This window comes from Myodes glareolus, chromosome 12 (genome assembly GCF_982192425.1).
Source record: "Myodes glareolus chromosome 12, mMyoGla1.1, whole genome shotgun sequence".
NCBI lineage: Eukaryota > Metazoa > Chordata > Mammalia > Rodentia > Cricetidae > Myodes > Myodes glareolus.
In genome coordinates, this window is record NC_142037.1 from 26,985,163 (window position 1) to 27,005,072 (window position 19,910).

General features: G+C 41.6%; 1 protein-coding gene across 2 annotated transcripts in view; it reads right to left on the reverse strand.

Moving 5' to 3' along the window:
* The window catches only part of Kpna3 (karyopherin subunit alpha 3), a 72,408-nt gene extending 52,870 nt beyond the window's left edge, over window positions 1-19,538 (reverse strand). For both annotated transcript variants that reach the window (XM_087912172.1, XM_087912171.1), the window contains exon 1: window positions 19,381-19,538. In XM_087912172.1, the coding sequence (XP_087768298.1) occupies window positions 19,381-19,449 (69 nt within the window). In that variant the 5' untranslated portion in view covers window positions 19,450-19,538. The remainder of the gene's footprint in view (window positions 1-19,380) is intronic.
* Between the last annotated feature and the right edge of the window lie 372 nt (window positions 19,539-19,910).

A 19,910-nucleotide genomic window follows, 5' to 3' on the forward strand; every position in this document is an offset into this window, starting at 1 on the left:
TTCCGACAACGATGAATTTTGTATGCTTTATATTTCACTGACCAAGTACATGAATTAGGTAATTTTCTAAACACGGCTGACACTGCTGTTTACTTTGGTGAGTCCCTCTTAGAAGCAGCACTGAACTTCTTCTAAACACAATTTAAGGTGTTAGACTATTTCCTGCTAATTAAACATTTGGCAAATTGACCTACATGGGTAAAGATTACTTGACTCCCTTATCTCCTTGCATTCCTACCTGTCTGTCCAGTGTGTCCTGTCTGCCTTGCCTCTTTTACAGTTTCCATACATCAATAACTCTGCTTCTCTACTTCTATCCTGTAGCTACGGCAAAATTAGCCCTGGATTGCTTCCATTCTCATTCCAAAAGCTGGGCTACTAAATACAATAGAAAATAAATTATTCAATGGCCATCAAGTATTACAATTCTAGGTCTTTAGCCTCTGCTAAATTCCTAAAGCTCACTGTTGGGAAATCTTCACGGTCTTTGATTTGGTTTTGCACAGATGTCACTTTTCTCAAGTTCCCATTCCTATACCCTCATCCTTAATGGCAGAAGACCAGGTCCCTTAAGACTCTTTTAAGATTTATTTTTAATTGTGTGTATATATACTATATCTTTGGGAGGTATGTTTGTGAGTACAGGTGCCTGGAAGGTCAAATGCATCTGATCTCCTGAAAACTGAAGTTACAACCAGCTGTGTGCCACCCAATGTGGGGGTCGGGCACTAAACTAGGGTCTTCTGCAAGAGCAAGTGCTCTTACGCACTGGTCCATTTCTTCAGCCTCAAGCCTTCTTCTGAGAAAACAGAAATTGCCATATAGTAGCAACTACTTCACCTTCCTATCAGGGATCCCAAACATCCTGTTTCCTTTCTCCTACCAAAAACAAAAAAAAAAAAGCAAAGGATGGTTACCTGTACTCCAACACCTATACCCTCTTGTGTACACACTTATGAATTATCCCCTCTTCATTCACTCATCATTGTAAGTACACCCAGTTTCTTCCATTAAATACCGTTACTCTCCAATTTTCTACTGATTACTGTCTTCGTTGGTCAAAATTCTTTATAAAGCCATCTACACTGTCTTCATATCACTCTATCTAAAATTTCACTAACACTATTCTTGCCAAATTCATCAACAACCTTGTAACCGAGGATTTCAATTCTTATTTGGGCTGCATGTTTGCAAAACTCTGTTCAAATCATTTACATACTAATTTTTATTTCTCTAACTTCCACAATACTGTACACCTGACTTTCTTCCCTTTTGGTCTTCCTCCTCCTCCATCTAGGTTGTTCTTCCCTAAATTGTATCAAAATCCCATAGACCCTAAAAATTCATTCCAGGTTATCATACAGCCTTTCAATGTCAATAACCTCAGACATTCTGGGTGTTTACTCAAGAATTCTGAATTGGTCAGTTATACATATACTTTCTAGGTAGTTGATAAACACAACCCATTTAATAGGAAACATCTAGATAATCTTCTAATAAACAGAAATATTTGTCTCCAGAGTTTAATCCATGTCAAAATACGAAAACACTTTAATTCCTTTGAAATAATTCACATAACCACATAATCCACCCACCTTAAGTACCAAAATTGATTACCTGTTAGTACTTGACTAAGTTGAACTGCCACCACTATCAACTTTAGAATATTACCATCACTATATAAAGACACCATGTGTTCTTTATCAGTCAGTCCCCACACCATAAAACCAATTATCTACTTTTGGACTCTACAGATTTGTGAATATGGACTGAAGATTTCACATCTCTGGAAATCCAGACCTGAATTGTCCCTTCAAGTGCAGCTTCCTTTAAATAAACTGCTACATTTACGTAAGCAGATTCAGGAGTATTCCACAAGCCCAACAACCTTAACAAATTTAGGTCTATAGTTCTCACTTGAGCTAAAGTATCTCCTGGATCACCACTCAGAAAAGGCCACAAATGCCATGATATTCCAAACTGAACTCATCATTTTCCTCTCATCTATTTTAGTGGGATGTTACACTATTTAAAAAAGTGTTCCTGAAAAATTATAAACATTAATAAGAGCACCTGTCACTTATACGAATTAGGCAGTTATCGATGCTTATTACCCCTTTTGTGTTCTCCACAGGTTGCAACTTGGATTTCCAATTTGAGACCCCATTTCATGTGCTCATTAAGATCTTAATTTTTTACTTTTACTTTTAATTTTTAACAAACCTGCCTGGCCTATTTTAGTTTCAGTGTCTGCATACTACTTAGATTTATTTCCTTGTGTGTTTCATATTTTGAACTTTGAGCTTGGAACAGTCTGCGTTCTGTTTGTGCTAGTGAAACTACAAAATTTGAAACATTCAGCCTCTAATAATAATTAGAGCAAAAGGCAAATGAAGAACCTAAACACCAAAATACATAATAGCCTAAATATAGAATCATACACCATACAACAACACACCACATATCTGGTGGTCACTCCACAACATAAGGGAAACAAAAAATTCCTATCCAACTACTGCCAAGGTAGCAACTGTGATGTTGCTGTGACAATGTGTACTGGTTAGTTTTTATGTCACCTTGACACAAGCATCTGAGAGGAGGAATCCTTAACTGAGAAAATATCCCCATTAAGGGCAGGCTGTAGGCAAGCCTATTGGACATATCTGTAATTAGTGGTTAATGTGGAAGGCCTAGACCACTGTGGCTCGTGCCACTCCCTAGGATGGTGGTCCTGGATTGCATAAGAAAGCAGACTAAGCAAGCCATGAGGAGCAAGCTAGTAAGCAGTACTCCTCCATGGGTTCTGCATCAGCTCCCGCCTCCAGGTTCCTGCCCTGACTTCAATTATGAACTGTGATATGAAAGCCTTTCCTCCCCAGCTTGCTTTTGGTTCTGTGTTTTATCACTGCAACAGGAAACCTAACTAAGATACAATATAATACACACTCACTTGATTGTGGTGATGCTAGCTTGTGAGAATAAACGTAGCACCTTGCCAGGCGGATATAGTATATACAACTATGTGAAGTACACTGGTACTTACCAATGACAAGCAAGTATATTACTGGTCTATGACTTTGTTTTACTATTACTTTTTTTTAGTGTGCTCCTTTCATTTATACTTTCACTACTCATCTGAGAACTGTCCAGATCTTGACTGACGTGGAAAGGCCCACTCTGATCACCCTGATCGTGGACAGGGCTTTCCTGTAGCAGCGGATAAAAAGGGTCTGTCAGGAAGCTCACCTGCCTTCTCCTTGCCTGGCCTTCCCTCTGGCGCTGAGCTGATCTGCCCTGTGGTTGCTGCCGCTGTTGATCCCCACCCTGCTCTCACACCTGCATTCCCAAGCTTTCACCCTGGACTTGGGACCATCAGCTCTCCGAGAACCTTCCCAGCTTTAGGAGCCAGGCTGAGACTGCTGGGGCACCAGCCTTGTGGCTGAGGAACTAGCGGCCTCCCCACGCCCTCCCAGTGAGGGACAGCTACTGTGGGTCAACTCTGACTGCTAAGGCACCAGCCTCAAGGTCAGAAAAATTATCAGGTGTGATTCTCTTGTCACTATTTTAAAGCTGACTTCATTCTGTTCCCGTTGAAAACCCCGAGTAAAACAACTCTAAGAGTGTGCTCTACACACCAGCAGCCTCCCTCACATACTTCATGAACCATACTGTGTGACTGGCCATACCATCTAGTTCTCAGAACATATTCCTGCAGTTAAGCAACACAACTAGATATTCAGATAAGCATCACTTTGATCCAAAAAGTATTGTTTAGAATGAGAAATTAAGAAGCAAATAGCAACCTTCAAGCCTCCTTTCCCATCAAGTACCTTGGTCTGTTTGCTGGAGATAAAAAAATGTAGCAGGGATGAATACAGTTAATATCTCATCAGAAACTGAAACTATGTCAATTTGCAATCTATTATAACTCCACTGCATCTCTACTTAGATACTAACTAAAGCTGAAAACCGAGAGAAAGGGAGAGGAAAGAGGGGGAGGGACTGAGGGAATGGGGAGGAAAGGAACATAGAATTCCTTTAGTAAGTAAGGTTTGGGGAGCTGGCTCAGCAGTTAAGAACAATTCCAGTCCCAGGGGATCTGACAGCCTCTTCTAAACTACTCGGGCACCAGGCAGTCTGTGCCTCATAAGGGACTCTGTGTCTCAAGAATTTAAACTCTTAGAGCAGCACTGTGAAATAATTTCATTCAAGAATGCAAATCAAATTAGAAAAATCAAAGTACAAAGTGTTATTATTAGAAAAATAGAGATGACTCAGTGGTAAAAGCACCTGCTGCTCTTACAGAGGACCTGAGTTCAAGTCTCAGCACCCACATTAGGTAGCTCACAACTGCCTATACCTCAGATGAAGGGTGGAATTTCTGGCCTCCTTCTTCGTCCCTACCCCTCCCACCTCACATACACACAAATAAAAACTAAAAAATTTTGAGTATTCCTGTTATCTTGATTTGGTGACCGCTTCATGATGTACACACGACAAACATGCAGTTTATCATTACTTTAATTATCCTTCAATAAAGCTACTTGAAAATAAAATTAGTGCATGAAACCTGATTCAAATTGAAAAAAACACATACCATGCAGGCCAATTTTATGTCAACTTGACACAAGCTAGAGTTATCTGAAAAGAATGAACCTCAATTGAGAAAATGCCTCCCTCCCTAAGACCCTGCTATAGAACATTTTCTTAATTAGAGATTGATGGGGGTAGGCCCATTGTGGGTGGTGCCTCCCTCCATGTTGATCCTTGGTTCAATAAGAAAGCAGGCTGAGCAAGCCATGAGAAGCAAGCCAGTGAACAACATCTTCCATGGTCTCTAAATCAGCTCCTGCCTCCAAGTTTCTGCCCTGCTTAAGTTCCTGTCCTGACTTCCTTCAATGATGAACTATGATGTGGAAGTGTAAACCAAATAAACCCTTCCTCCCCAACTTTGCTTTTGGTCATGGTGTTTTATCACAGCAATAGAAACCCTAACTAGGATATATACCTAGTACTTTCTTAGACATTAAAATCCTGACAGTGGACAGATGCTACAGTTCAGCAGCAAGAAGATGGTGACAGTGGGGTGACTGGTATGAGGAGCATAAGTGGTGTGAATTCTCACTGAAATAGGCTACTGTGCAACCCACAGTATATTTCTGGACACTTTCACTTAATCAATTCCTTAAGACATCATTCTTCAGCTGACTCTATACCTTTAAAACCCAAAAGCACTCAGGAAATCATCAGAGCTGTCTGCTATGATGCTTCCTTTTAACCGATAAGACTTTAGACTCCTGATGATTGTCAAGTTAAGCCTTTAGGAAAAACTTTGAGAATGTATCGAAAAGAAAGCACTGTCTTCCGGGTTCTGGGTAGAGTTTTTGAAGCAAGGTCTTCCTACACAGCTTGGGCTGGCCTCAAATGCAGTGACCCTTCCTTCCTGTCTCAGACTCTCAAACATGGATTACAGGTGTTCAATACTGGCTCGGAAAAAGTAATGCCTTTGCTCCAATTTGTCTGAAGAGAGCTGCTGGCTCAATATCTGCTGCTTCCAGTGCTATAATTTGGTGGTGTTTAGGACAAGATCTAGATTTATGATGCAGTCAATTTTTTTGGATGACTTTATAAAGTGACTTTTCATAATCAGACCTAGCTCAACTTCCACTCCAAGTACTAACACATATTAACTGAGCTAATATCAATCAATATAACATGAAAAAACAAGATTAGGTCTACCACTCCCTAGCTATGTGACCTTGAACCAGGGTACTCAGTTAAGAAAAAAGGACACTACAATCATTATCTTTGAGCCGGTACAGTACTTTTCCTAATAGCATTCCTTATGAGCATTTATGGCATATGTATGTGTACCATATATGTGTAGAAGCCTGCAGAGCCCAGATAAAGGCATTGAATTCCCTGAAACTAGAATTATAGGCAGTTGTGAGACACCATGTAGGAGTCAAGCCCTGGTCTCCTCTAAGCAGTTAACTACTCTTTGACTGTTGAGACATCTCTCCAGCCCCACAATAGCTCTTTAATAAACATATTTTTTAAAAATGCTTCAGCCCATCTTATGGAGGCGGTTTCTCAATTAAGGTTCCCTCCTCTCTGATGATTCTAGCTTGTGTCAAATAGACATAAAACTAATCAGTACATCTGTGTTGCCCAGGCTGGTCTTAAATTCCCCAGGTTCTGATTTCTGCATTTTCCAAAGGCTTATTATTATCTAACTGCAAGCATCCTAGTTTACAGTACACCTCACTGCTGGTTTAGTTTGCTAACTGGTAATAACGTTTGTCTTTTCTTGTGCTTGTTGGCCATTTACCTACCTTCTTTGGGGAATGTCCTATTCAAATCAGTCAGTTAACTGACTAGTTTCATGTTGTATTGGTGCACTGTAGTTTTTATGTATTTGAGACACAAGATGGCTGGTAAAAGCACTTACCCACAAGTCTGATGACCTGAGTTCAATACCTAGATCCCACAAGAAGGCCAAAGACCAGACTTCCAAAAGTTGATCTTTGATTTCCATACATATGCAGGACTATGCATACATGCACACACACAAAAATAACAGTTTGAGCTTCAGAATCACCCAGGAAGATGTGTATGAAGTAGATATGGTTATAAATAAGATAGTTTATTAACTGCAATTGTTTTTAAATGTACATACAAGCTCAACTTGCTATTCTCTTTACTTTATGTTTCTTTGAAAGTTTCTAAAACAAAACTGACTTCTGGTTTTCTGCAACTAGGAACAGTACTGCCAACTGGGTGAGTGGGTGACAACTGTATCTCTAAGGTCTAAGTTTTCACCTCTGTGACAAAAGCAAGAGGCTTGGATCATTAAACTATCAATGTTCCTACTAGTTCCATTTTTAAAAATTCAACTAAATATGAAGTTTACACTTCAAATCTGGCTTACCAATTCTAACAAGGTACTAGAAAATGTATTTAGCTAAATCTGACACAACTAAGTGAAAGAAAATATAACTGCCATAATTAATTAACAATACAGCAAAAGAACAGAGCAGTACAACTACTCCTCAAACTCCCACAGAGCTACCTGGACAAACCCATTGTGTGAGGCAGTACTCAGGGCAAGTATGCTAAGTGCAGCCAACCCAGGGCAGTGCATATGGCTAAGCAGCCACATATCATCAGCTCAGGAAGAGTAACTAAAATTTGAAGTATGTATCATTCTCAAATAATGAGAAAGTTGAAAACCTGTATTAAAAAACTGCAATACCCTAAATCAAGGAACATCTGTTTCCTTCAGCTAAATCCCTCATTTCTGGAAAGGTCCTAGGTTGCATTCCCCAAAGCACCTTTTCTTCAAACATCACCTCCTTTAGAACATTCTTTACATTGTAGCCCAGCTTCTTAATCTGGAGGTTGGGCCCTTATATGAGATCCTGTAGCTGAATTTCTCTCAGGTAACAGGAAATACAGCAATGATAAAAGGTTTTAAAATGTCCAACGATAAAAAGCTAACCAAAAATGTTTTAACAAGCCCAAGGTGTTTGAGGTTTGTTCGGCCATATCACATCATGACTTCACTACAGTTCCAGGTCTGAACACGTGTGAACTGCACTCCATGAAATATGACATGCCTGAAAAATCTCAGGCTCAGGTTCTAGACTATGTTTATGTTATAAACGTAGAACTTTATACATGTCTTCTGCTGTTCTAGAGAAACACAATGGGGGGGCTGGGGGCTGGATCAGTGGTTAAGAGCACTTGTTCTTGCAGAGGGCACAGCACCCACATGGCTCACAACCATCTATTACTCCAGTCCCCAGGCTTCCAATGCCCTCTTCTGACCTCCACAGGCACCAGGCACACACGTGGTGCACAAACATACATGCAGGCAAAACACTCGTATACACATAAAACTTTTTTTTTGAATTAAAATTTAAATCCAAAGGAGGCTGGAAAGATGGCTCAGAGGTTAAGAGCAATGGTTGTTCTTCCAAAAGTCCTGAATTCAATTCCCAGCAACCACATGGTGGCTCACAACCATCTGTAACGAGATCTGGTGGCCTCTTCTGGCCTGCAGACATCCATGCAGACAGAATGCTGTATACATAATAAATAAATAAATCTTTAAAAAAAAATTAAATCCAAAAAGATAGTGAATTGTATCTGAGGGCCAGTAAGACAGCTCCTAGGTAAAGGCGTTTACTGCCAAGCCTGACCAATGAGTCCAATCTCAGGCCCCAAACGATGGAAAGATAGGACTGACTTCTGTAAGCTGTCTTCTGACACACACTGACACACACACACTCTCTCTAAATAAATAAATAAATACATTTAAGTTTTTTAAATTAAAAATCACAGAATGAACTGCTGGTCTGAGTTTCATTAAAAGCCATCAAATGATTTGGGGCTTGGGATTAGTACAGAATTCCCAACAGCTTCTGAAGAGCTTTAAATATACTTCCGCCATTTCATGCTACATATTTATGTGAAGTGTCATTCTCAGCACTGATGCATCTACCTTATTATAATGCAAAATTATTTCGTCTTTAACATGTGATAAAATTACATGTATTCCAAGAACTGATTTAAAATAAATTTCTTTATGACTATCAGTAAATGTTTTATTTGTATACCTATTTTATATACCTATACACCCAGTGTGGAAAAAGTTTACAAGCCCTGTCCCAGTAATAACTTTGTTAAAGAAATAGAATAAAAGAAAGCCATCAAATTCAGTAGCTTTATCAGAATACATCCACACACCCGTTTATTTATCAACTATCTACTGTTCCTTTTGTGCTCAAGGCAGAGGTGAGTAGCCACAACAGATGAAATACAGCTCTCCAAAATGCAAATTATTTGGGCTTCAAAGATTATAGCTTTTTACAGAAAAAAAACTTGTTCTACAATGTAAAATACACTAAATAACAGTGCTAATAACTTTTCTTGCTTTTAAGTCTCAATGTCAATGCTATCTCAGATCATCTATGAGATTTCTAAGTATATTACTCCCAACTTGTCTTTTTGCTCTCACCAACACAACTCTTCAACAGCAACCAAAGAATAAAGAACAGTTCTCTGTGCACAGATCACTCCTGGGAGGAGAGGTTTCCACAAATCTAGCTCCACCTATCCTATTCAACTTTCTAACCACTCCATATTTAAGAAATACTCCATTATTTTAGTTCCCTAAATACATCATGTCACCTCTTCCAGGTCCACCCAATACTTACTACCGACTGACACACCTACATGTTTACCTACCTTCAACTTAAGCAAAGCCATCTTCATGAAGCCTTCCCTGACTTGCCCAGGCCAGTTTGTTTCCATTAAAGTGTTTCTTTGCTTCCCATAGTTTCTGAACCAATCTCATTCTTCAACTAAGAATCCTGAGGCAGAGTGGGTGGATGGCTAAAGGGTAGAGCTGGGAGTTGGAAATCTGGGTCTTGCCCCTTCCTAGTGGCACTTTTTTAAGCTATTTACCTAACTCACTTTCTTTATCCAGGTAACAAAACTCTTGCGACAATTAAGAGTATTCTCACAAGCCAAGTGTTTTGCTCACAGTTAAGTGCTCCATAATTACTGGTTATCCTTATCTTCAACATTTTACCCCTCAAACTCAGTTCAGAATTCAAATAGCTAACTAAGAGGAAGAAGTAAAAAAGCTTCTTCAGCACACACACATTATTTTTAGCTGTACACTTGATACTTTTATATGACCATTTAGATTCCAGAACTCACTGTCTTCATACTCGAGCTATTGGTTGGAATGACTTGTTAAGGTTTGCCTAAAATCCTTCTCAGTCCTGTGCGCTAGGAAGTCCTTCTAATCCACACAAACCACATGCATGTAGTGCCTGCAGAAACCAGAAGAGGGCACTGAATTCCCTAGAACTAAGGCTATGAGCAGTGACATGGATGCAGAGAATCACACCCTGGTCCTCTGGATGGGCAGTGCGCCTTAACATTGGCCATCTCTCCAGTCCCTCATATTTATAAACTTTATGGCCAAACTCTCCGCCTGGAACACAGAAAAACATTAAATGTTATTAAATCTGCTTTACAATCACTAGGGTCTATGAATCAAATAAAAAGGGAAAAAAAGGCTACTACAGAAAAACACACTGACAATATCAAAAATAGGAGACTCAGCGCCCAAACACGATAAAGAACAACTCCACAGGTCTAAGAATAGAAATGTACAACCTTGATTTATCTAAGAAGCTGAAGACATTATTTATAAAAAAAGGAAACCCTAATATCTATACATATAACGAATATTCAGAAGAACCAAGAAAACTAAAAGAACAAATAACAGTGTAAGACAGAAACATGCTATTCAAAAAGAAAAGAAAAACTGGTAGATAAAGAATTCTATAACCTAGAAAATCTGACAGTTCAGCCATTACCTTTCTCTTCTCTGACACCACTTGCAAAGACCACTGTCACAGCCTGGCAAGCTATGCACTAAACACCTCATCTGCACCAGTATCTGACTAAAACTCCCTGGACCAGAAAAAAAATCATTATTTTTCATCTTTTTAATCATTGTTTCAGAATAATTCCATATCATAACTGACATGAAAAGACTATGGAAAAACCATAGAATTAACACTTACATCTATGTGCCTAACTATTTTAATACCCCCTTCTCTTCAAGATAAAAGAACAGACCTGGAAGTGATGCTACAGCCACACCTTGTACTAACAAAATAATATTGCCTTATGAATGGTGTCAGTTACACAAGACAATACCAATGACTCTGAAGCCAGGCTTTCTAGAAATACACTTTGTAACTTTACTTGATAGCTAAAATCGGTTACTTTTTCTCCTTCAAGTGTTGTCCAGTATGTCATGATTCACCTAACTAAAATTCATTTCAGCAAATATATATTAACTTTCATATTTGTGACAATTTTTTATCATATAAACCCTCTTGTCAAATAATATTTTCAGCATATATTCTAAAACACAGCATCAATTAAACTTTTTAACAACAAAAAAAAGCTGAACTGGGAGTGCTGATAAAAACCTGTACTCCTACACTCAGAACAGGCAGAAGGATCAGAAGTTCAAGGCCAACCTAAGCTACACAGTGTCACAAAAAACTTAATCTGGGCTAACCATTTAACTTCCAGTTTACAGAAAATCCTGAGGAAGGTGCAGAACATGAAGAACAATCTAAACTACACCACGAGAAAAACCTTTGTCAGGACCTAACAGGCTCAGCCATATGAAACTACTGATACATGGTTATTTTGAACAGCAAAAATGATAATTTCCCATGGTGCAACACAATTTAAGAACACTGACCTTTACTCCTTTTCCAACAAACTAATGACACTTTTAAACGGTGGGGAGCATAGGATGCACACACCTGTAATACCAGCACTACAAGAAGAAGCATCAATTAAAGTTCTAAACCAGCCTAGGCTATGCAACAAAGCTTGTCTCAAAAACAAACAAACAAACAAACAAAAAAACATCCAGTAAGGCTGAAAGGCTGAGGATGTTGCTCAGTCAGCAGAGTACTTGCTTGCCTGGCATGCTGGAAATCCTAGGTTTGATCCCCAGCACTAAATAAGCAGGAGTATCAGTTCAAGGTTCGGGGTCATCGTTGGCTATACAAGTTTAAGGTCAATCTGGGTACATACACGAGGACCCTACATAAAACAAACAAGGCCAAATTGAGTAAAATGGTGAGCAGACAACAGTTAAATGTGGAAGTAACCCAAGCATTTACTGATAGAATGAATAGACCAACAGTCCCCAGCTTTCCTAATGCTAAGAATCTTTTGACCCCCCAACCATAAAATTATTTCCCATTGCTACTTCATAACTGCAATTTTGCTACTGTTATGAATTATAATATAAATATCTGCATTTTCTGATGGCCTTAGGTAATACCTGTGAAAGGTTGTTCAACCCCTAGGTTGAGAACTGCTGGGACAGGCGCAAAAAACAAAATGCAGTATATACATACAAAGGGATAGTAAAGGCAGGAAAATTTTATACATGCTGTAATACGGATGAATCTTGAAAACATTATGCAAAGTGAAAATAAGTCAGTATCAAAAGGCCTGTGTCTCAATCCTTACCTAATAAGTATATGCCTTAATCTCCAAATACTTTACCTGTCAGACTAAAATGTTTGCACTTTATTGGCAAAGTAGAAAGGAAAGATGGTATAGAGTTGAAAGTCTGTCTCAGTTCAACACTGTACTGTGCCTTTTCCCTTGTTGGCAGTCTGCAAAAAAGATGGTCACTAGCAGCTCTAGAGTCACCTGTGGAGTTCAACCAGGGTTTTCACTCCTGCTGTCTCCTCAAACCACCAGGGTCTGACGGGGAAATGGGTTAACATATGCCAGCAGTGGTTGGTTCTTCAGCACACAAAGGACAAGTTTCATTAGGTTTTACTAACTGACCTTTCTTGAATGAATGATTTAAGACCATCTATATGCAGCAAGGGATCATGCTGGTCTTTGTACATAAACAAAACAAAAAAACTTAAGACCATACAAACACACACACACACACACACACACACACACACACACTCTTTGGGGAAATGATGTGCCAGCGGTATCGAGAATGGCTGTATTCATTAGACTGTTCTAGTGCTTGCTTTGTTCCAACCATATTATGTAGCAGACAGCGAAGACATAGAGTGGTGCCCTCAAAAACCTCACAATCCAGTTGGGAGAACAGACAAAACACAATTCAATATATTACCACAGCTACAATAACAAAGATACATGCAAATTCTCTCAGGAGCAAAGAAAAGTACCTTGATCTAAAGTATTTAAGAAGCAGGGATTAGCCAATCAGCAGGAGACAGAGGATATTTCAGTCAGCCAAATAGCCCTGAGAATAGAAACAGCCCTGGCAAAGAGGGGAGGATGGGACTCCAGATTAGGTATAAGCATATAAGAAGTTCAGTGCTGTAGAGCTTAAAGGGGTGGGAAACAGGAGGGGCAATGAGGAGGGAAAAAAGCATCAGGTTTGCTGAAAGACCCTAGTGAATTAGAGGAAGGGCACCACTTTTAGAAAGTGTTTTACTGCCAGGTGACAGGCAGTAGGCCTAACGTGTAGGGAAACAGATTTAGAATAAAGCGGTGAGGCTAAAATCCAGACACACCAAGAGTGATATCCTGACTAGCATCTGACTGAAGGTGAAGGTGAGGAAGGAGTCCAAGAAGGGTCTCAGGTTTCAAATTTAGTCACAGCTAGGGCAATGAGAACACAAAGAAAGAACATGGCTTTACACGCGTTGAGCATGAGAAGTTGCTGTCCCTACGAGCCCCTCCAGCAGAGGACTAAAATAGACTCCACTCCTGCTCTTGCCATCCCCTCCAGCCCCAGGGAAGTGATGGCGAACACTAAATGCACTGCTGGTGTAAACAAAATTGTTCCTAAAGAAGACTCAGACAGATCCCAACACGTGCCTAAACTCAATGGATAGATAGGCAGTGAGCTGGCAAAGCCAGAATGAAGCCAAGCGTGAAGGAACTAGGAAAAGCATACTCCCCATTAGGAAATTCAATGAAACTGGTGCCTGACATATGACAGAAATTCCTGAAACACATCACATGTTGCAAATTTAGTAAGGACAAAGAAATACCAGGAAGGCTGGAGCAATTAAGCACCTTCAAGGCACCGAATGTAGTTAAATTGAACTAAAAAAAAAAAAAAGAGAGAGAGAGAGAGCGAATAGGCGGATAGGTGGATGCCAAAATCATTCTGTTCAATTGCTATTATTTACAAAGACTAAATATCAATGTGCTAGTAAAAATAAATATGAACTAGTATGAAATTTGTACTAATCTTCCTTCTAGTTCACATTCAAGGATGACTTTATTCACTTTACAGAAGTAAATTACAGCAAAACAGATTAAGTTTGCTCCAAAAGAAATTATTACTATCTTACAATAAGGGGCTGCCTGGAGACCTGGCTCCCTGGTGAAGAGCACTTACTATTCTGGCAGGAGAATTCAGTTTCCAGCACCAATGGGAGGCAGCTACAGATATCTGGAACCCTTTAACTCCAGGGCATCGGATGCCCTCTTATGGATTCTGAGGGTATCTGCACTTATTGCACATAGCCATAAACACACACACACACACATTTACAACGTCTTTTTAAAGTTTTAATTTTTAAAAACTTATAAAAAGCAGATCTTACAATAATACTGTCTTTCATCCCTAAATACAAAGTTTTAAAAAGTATATTATCTAGTCCCTTTCCTCAAATAGTATGTATGAAACTTTACCTGTCAATAATCACATGACCAGCAACACTGCAAGGCATCTCAACAGAGCTCACATGTTTTAGAATAGTATACACATAGACTGGATTGTTGAACATCATGGCACTCTATTTCAGACAAGTGAAAAGAAACTCACTGAGGAAAGCACTAGAAAATAGCAAACAATAGTACAGAACACAGGCCAGTCAGCAAAGACTTTACGGGGACCTTCTGAAGGGTCCGTTCAATCTTATTGATTCTAGAGGCAGATGGAGGAGTCTGAGTAGTGAAGAGCTTACATGAGTAAACCCAACTCAAAGGACAGCCAGTGAGTTGTAACAGAATTTCAGGGACAAAGTCACAGAGAATGACTTACCAACAGAATATCTAGAGATAAAGAAACAATCTTGGAATTGCTAATTGAATTTGAAAATGAAAAATGTGTTTTATCCTTGGTACTAAATCTAAAGTATAAATGTTTGAGTGTTTGCTAACCCAAGAATATGGGTTATCATTTCCTTGATAAAACAATCTCACTTTTAATAAGAACGAAACCTTACAAGAGGGGAAAAAAAAGGCAAACAAATTCAATGATAAATTGTGTATGATTAGCAAGGTTTTAAAGCACCAAAATAGAAATGTTATGATATGGTCTTTCAGGCATGCTTCACTCACAGCAAGCTGTACTTTCCATCAATGGAGGAGAGCAGACTGAGCAAAACTTCCTTCTGATTTAGAGTCGCAGTGCTCTGACAGCCCAGGTTCAGGCCCTCCCCATGCTGTGACTAAGGGCTGCTCAAGAGTTGTAGGCCTCAAGTTTCCCCCACAGCATACAGGATGGCTATGGCCAAATAATAATTCATGCTAACTCTTAACATCATAAATACTCATTAAGTATTAAGGTTTCTGTCTTAGTTACTGTTCTGTTGCTTTAAGATGTCATGAGCCAAGTAATTTACAAAAGAAAGCTTTTAATTGGGGGCTTGCTTACAGTTTCAGAGGGTTAAACCAAGACCATCATGGCCCAGAGTGCAGAAGCAGGCAGGCAACTGAGAGTTCACATCTGATTCGCAAGTTTCAGGCAGAAAGAAGAAAGGGCAACTAGGTCTAGGGTGGGCTTTTGACACCTCAAAGTCCACCTCAAGTGACACATCATTTCCAACAAGCCAACACCTCCTAATCCTTCCTATGTAGTTCCGCCAACTGGGACCAACCATTCAAACATACGAGCCTCATTCAAACCATCAGGTTTTTTGTTTGTTTGTGTTTGTTGGTTTTAGTTTTTTTGGTTTTTCAAGACAGGGTTTCTCTGTAGCTTTGGAGCCTGTCCTGGAACTAGTTCTTATAGACCAGGTTGGCCTCGAACTCACAGAGATCCTCCTGCCTCTGAGTGCTGGGATTAAAGGCGTGTGCCACCACCGCCCAGCAAACCATCAGTTTCTTAACTTGTTATTATTAATTATTGATAAAAATGTCATATCCATGCCATCCAGATAGCTCAGTGAGTAAAGACGCTTGCCACCAAGCCTGGCAACCTAAGTTTGATCCCGACCCATGGAAGAAAAGACCAATTCCTTTAAGCTGTCCTCTGACTTCCAGAAGTATGCTATGGAGCACATGCACCAAAAAAAATAAATAAATAAAAATAAGACAAAAAAAAAAACCAATGCAAAAACAAAGTAATCTCCTTGAGGAGTGCATAAACAAGACAAGGTTAACATGGGTTCCAGTTCCCTGAATGTTGGTGGCTCACGCCTTTCATCCCAGCACTTGGGAGGCAGAGGCAGGTGGATCTCTGTGAGTTCGAAGCCAGCCTGGTCTACAAGAGCTAGTTCCAGAACAGGCTCCAAAGTCACAGAGAAACCCTGTCTCAAAAAAAAAAAAAAAAGAACAACAACTCACTAAGCAGAATATTTCTGTTTTGCACACCTTTCTATATTTGAAAAGAAAAACCTTTCTTAAAAAAAAAAGCTTTAGAGTCGATGCTTTATATGAAAATGTTTAGTACTGAGATCCAAATTCAGACCTGTTTCTTCTTCAATGTCTTTCTAGGTTGGCTATAAAAATATGATTCCCTTACCCAAAGCTTCAAGTCACTAAAAGTTCCCTACCTCCACCTGTGCACTCAGGCCCAATTATGTGAACTTCATACAAAAAAGAATGAGGAAGAGGAGAAAGAGCCAAGAGGGAGGGGAAAAAGCTGAGGAGAACCATCAAGACCTCATACTTCTGGAAAATCTCTCTTCACAGACAAGATCACAGCTCTCTTACACCAGACTACTCTACACACTGATCTCGATACTTTTTCCACTGCTCTCATCTCGACGCCATCTCTGTCTCTGTGCTGAATAAATTTCTGAGATCTTCCTACTAAACAAAACCTTCCAAGGGTCACACCTGGCATGTATATTCTCAGACCAACAGAGGCCATATAGCAGCCTCAGGTTCACCCCCTAATGTAATCACACCTCTTTTTCACCTGGGACTTTATTCACTCATTTCTCATCTGCCCATCAAGACTGATACAATCTCTGGTATTTTGTCTCTCCAAAGCCCTCTTGGTGGAATGTCTGTAAGACCGCCCTACAACCTCTGTCTACTCACAATCCCTGCATAACTGCCTTCTTATTTTCCTTATTTACCAGCTGAATGCATAACTGGGACTTTTCAATTAGTACTTCTAAAATTCCAAAGGCCTCCTACCTTCTCCTGCCTTCCCCCCCCCCATAGTTAACCCCTTCTGCTTCATTCATTCATTCACTTATTTTTTGAGGTAGGGTGTCCTATAGCCAAGGATGACCTTGAACTTCCTAACTTCCTGCCTCCTGGTCCCAAGTGCTGGGATTACAGAGATTACACTCAGACTTCTCCCACTCTTAGGATCAGTTCATTCCCATTTATCTATTAGGAATCAACCAGACCTCATCACTGTTTGGAAGCCAAATTCCCTGACCCAGTGTAGGGTTTTCTCACAAACCTGACAGTAAGCTCAAGGCACAGGCTGAATCTTAGGTCTTTTCGTATGACCAAGGCCAAGCATTATTGGCACCTAACAATCACTTAGCAAATGAATGCTCAGACATGACCAGCTTATTACATAAATGCTGACATTCTGTGTCAAAGTACTTTTTTCTCTAGTAAAGTAAGGACAATGCCACACCTAACTCATAAGGATTAAATGGGGTAGTAAGCTCTTAGTACAGCATAGTGTCTAACACCGAGAACTACCATTTGGATGCCTGCTATCTCATGTCTTAGTTATACTAACATATCCTTGGAAATGTAATGTGAGCAAAGTCAGGCAGAATGGCTTGGCAACTCTCCTGTCTTCCTCATGCATCCACAAGCCGCTGGTTATCTTCTCTATATGCTATGGAGCTACCCTATGCAAAAGGCCTTACTAGGTATCACTAAACAAACTAGAAGGAAATTATGACAAAAACTTAAACCAACATCCAGAAGAGAAAAGAATGAACACACAATACGAGCATCCACACAAACTATGCAGGTGTTGCTTACAGTAATAAAAGGCAGCCTCAAGAAAAATCACTGGTGGGACTGGGTGTGGTGGCCCATGCCTGTAATCCCAGCATTTGGGGAGCCTGAGGCACGATTACTTTGTATGCTTGACCAGCCTGCCCTGCAATGAGGCCCTGTCTCAAAAAGAAAACAAACAAACAATAACAAAAAAGGCCAGAGAAATTACTGGTGAACACAAACACTTAATTACTGGTGGAAAAAGATCAAAACTATCTTCTTTAAAAAAAAAAGAGAGAGAGAGAGAGAGACTGACGGCTGTTCCAGTTGCTAGGTTTCACTTTTATTTGGAAGTAGTTCTCAAAAAGGAAACTTAAATGCGATCAGGGCAGAGAGATAGATGCAGTCTCACTCAAATGGGAATTCCACAAGATATTCCCCCAGGTTTTTCCCAATTCATACTTAACTCTGTAGCTCTGAGAAATGCCCCAGCTTCATCTGCTTCTCTACTAAATCAAACCCTGTTATTTACTAGCCTCTTACCAAAAATTACAAGACTATACAAATCATATTACCTAGTATTAGAATAGAGAAGAGGGTATGGGCTTAAAACTATTTCCCCCATCAAATCGAGAGGTCGAGTCCCAGTGAAGTTTGTGCTTGTATACTTCACTGGTTTTAGTAGGAGCAGAGAGACCTCTAGCGCTACTTCAATACGCGGAGTTTGCAAATAGTAGCAGCTAATGTCACCTTAATGAGACAATGGCAACATGCTGAGTAGCAGCTAACTGAGTGACCACAATGAATGTTTACAGTTTTGCAACCACTTGGAAAATCTACCAGCCTGGTGGCATGTGGTATACACAAGGTCGTAGGAATCTATGTATCCAATTCATTTCGATAAAACGGGTCAAAGAAATTATTTTCCTACTAGTCACGCTCCCACTCCAAGATGAGCTTTAAAAAAAGAAAAAGAAAAGAAAAAAAAAAAAAGAACCCCAGATCAGAGGTCTGCATAACAACCTCTTTCTCAAAGCTTCAACACAATGGATGGTAAACTATTGTCCACCTTTAGCTCGCTCCAAATGCCAGCAGTCACAGGGGTATGAGCTGCAACAGCTCGGGAAGACTGGTCCAAAGGACAGCACTGGAATATAAGAAAATGGTCTTGGCGCATCCTACCCTCCCCCATTCACCACCCTCAAACAAGTCAGTTACCCGGCTGGTCCCCACCCCCCTCTGAGGGCTGCCACCGCCCGCCTGGGCCCGGCTCACACAAGGTAGGCGCTGGGACGGAGGCTCCATGTGCGGCAGCGCGGGAGGCTGCACCGGCTGCAGACGCGAGCCGCGGCCGGGCCCTGGCGGTGCGGTCGGCACGCGGGGCGGCAGCATCCCGGTCCGTCCTCCCGCGCGGCCCGCGGACCCCGCCTCGGCTCCACATCCCTTCCCCTCCGACAGCAGGCCGCACCCGCGCGGCGGGGCCGAGCGCCTAGCGGTCCCCGGTGTCCGCGCTGGCCGCTCAGAAGGCGGCTGCAGCCCGGGCCGCGGCGCCCCGAGGCGGCGGCCAACTCCGACTGACCGCCAGCCGGCGAGAGCCAGCGGCCACGGGCCCCTCCCCTCCCCTCCCCTCCCGGCCGCCCGGCCCGGACAGACGCGGAGCACACTCGCCTCCACATCGCGGCCCTTGTTCTTGAAGCTCTTGATGCGGTGGTTCTCCAAGCCGGGGTTCTCGGCCATGGCTGCGCGCGGCTCCGGCGGCGGCTGCTCCTGCGGCGGCGGCGAGTCGAGCGGGAGGGGACGGAGGGGGAGGAGCGCGCGCTCCGTGACGCCCGGAGCGCGAGGTGGCCGCGGCGCGGGGGCGGCGCTGAGGAGCGGCGCGCGCCGGGAGAGGCCGGGGCGCTGGCCTGCTGGCTGTCGCGGTGACCCTGCCCTCACCCCACCGTAAGGCCTCCCCACCGCCACTAGTCATGTGCTAGAAATGGAGCCCGACCTAGCCGCTTTTACTGCCACCCCAGACGTGGGGCGGCGGGCGGGAACTACAGTTCCCAGCAGGCCCGGCGCTGGTCTGAGCCACGCCGGGAGAGGACAAGGAGCATGCCGGGAGGGCTGTGCGCGCGCTTTCGGCGCGGCGCTCTCCGAGCGCGGGCTTGAAGCCCCACCTCTGGGCGGAGTGGTGGGCGGGGCTTCCCCGGCGATAG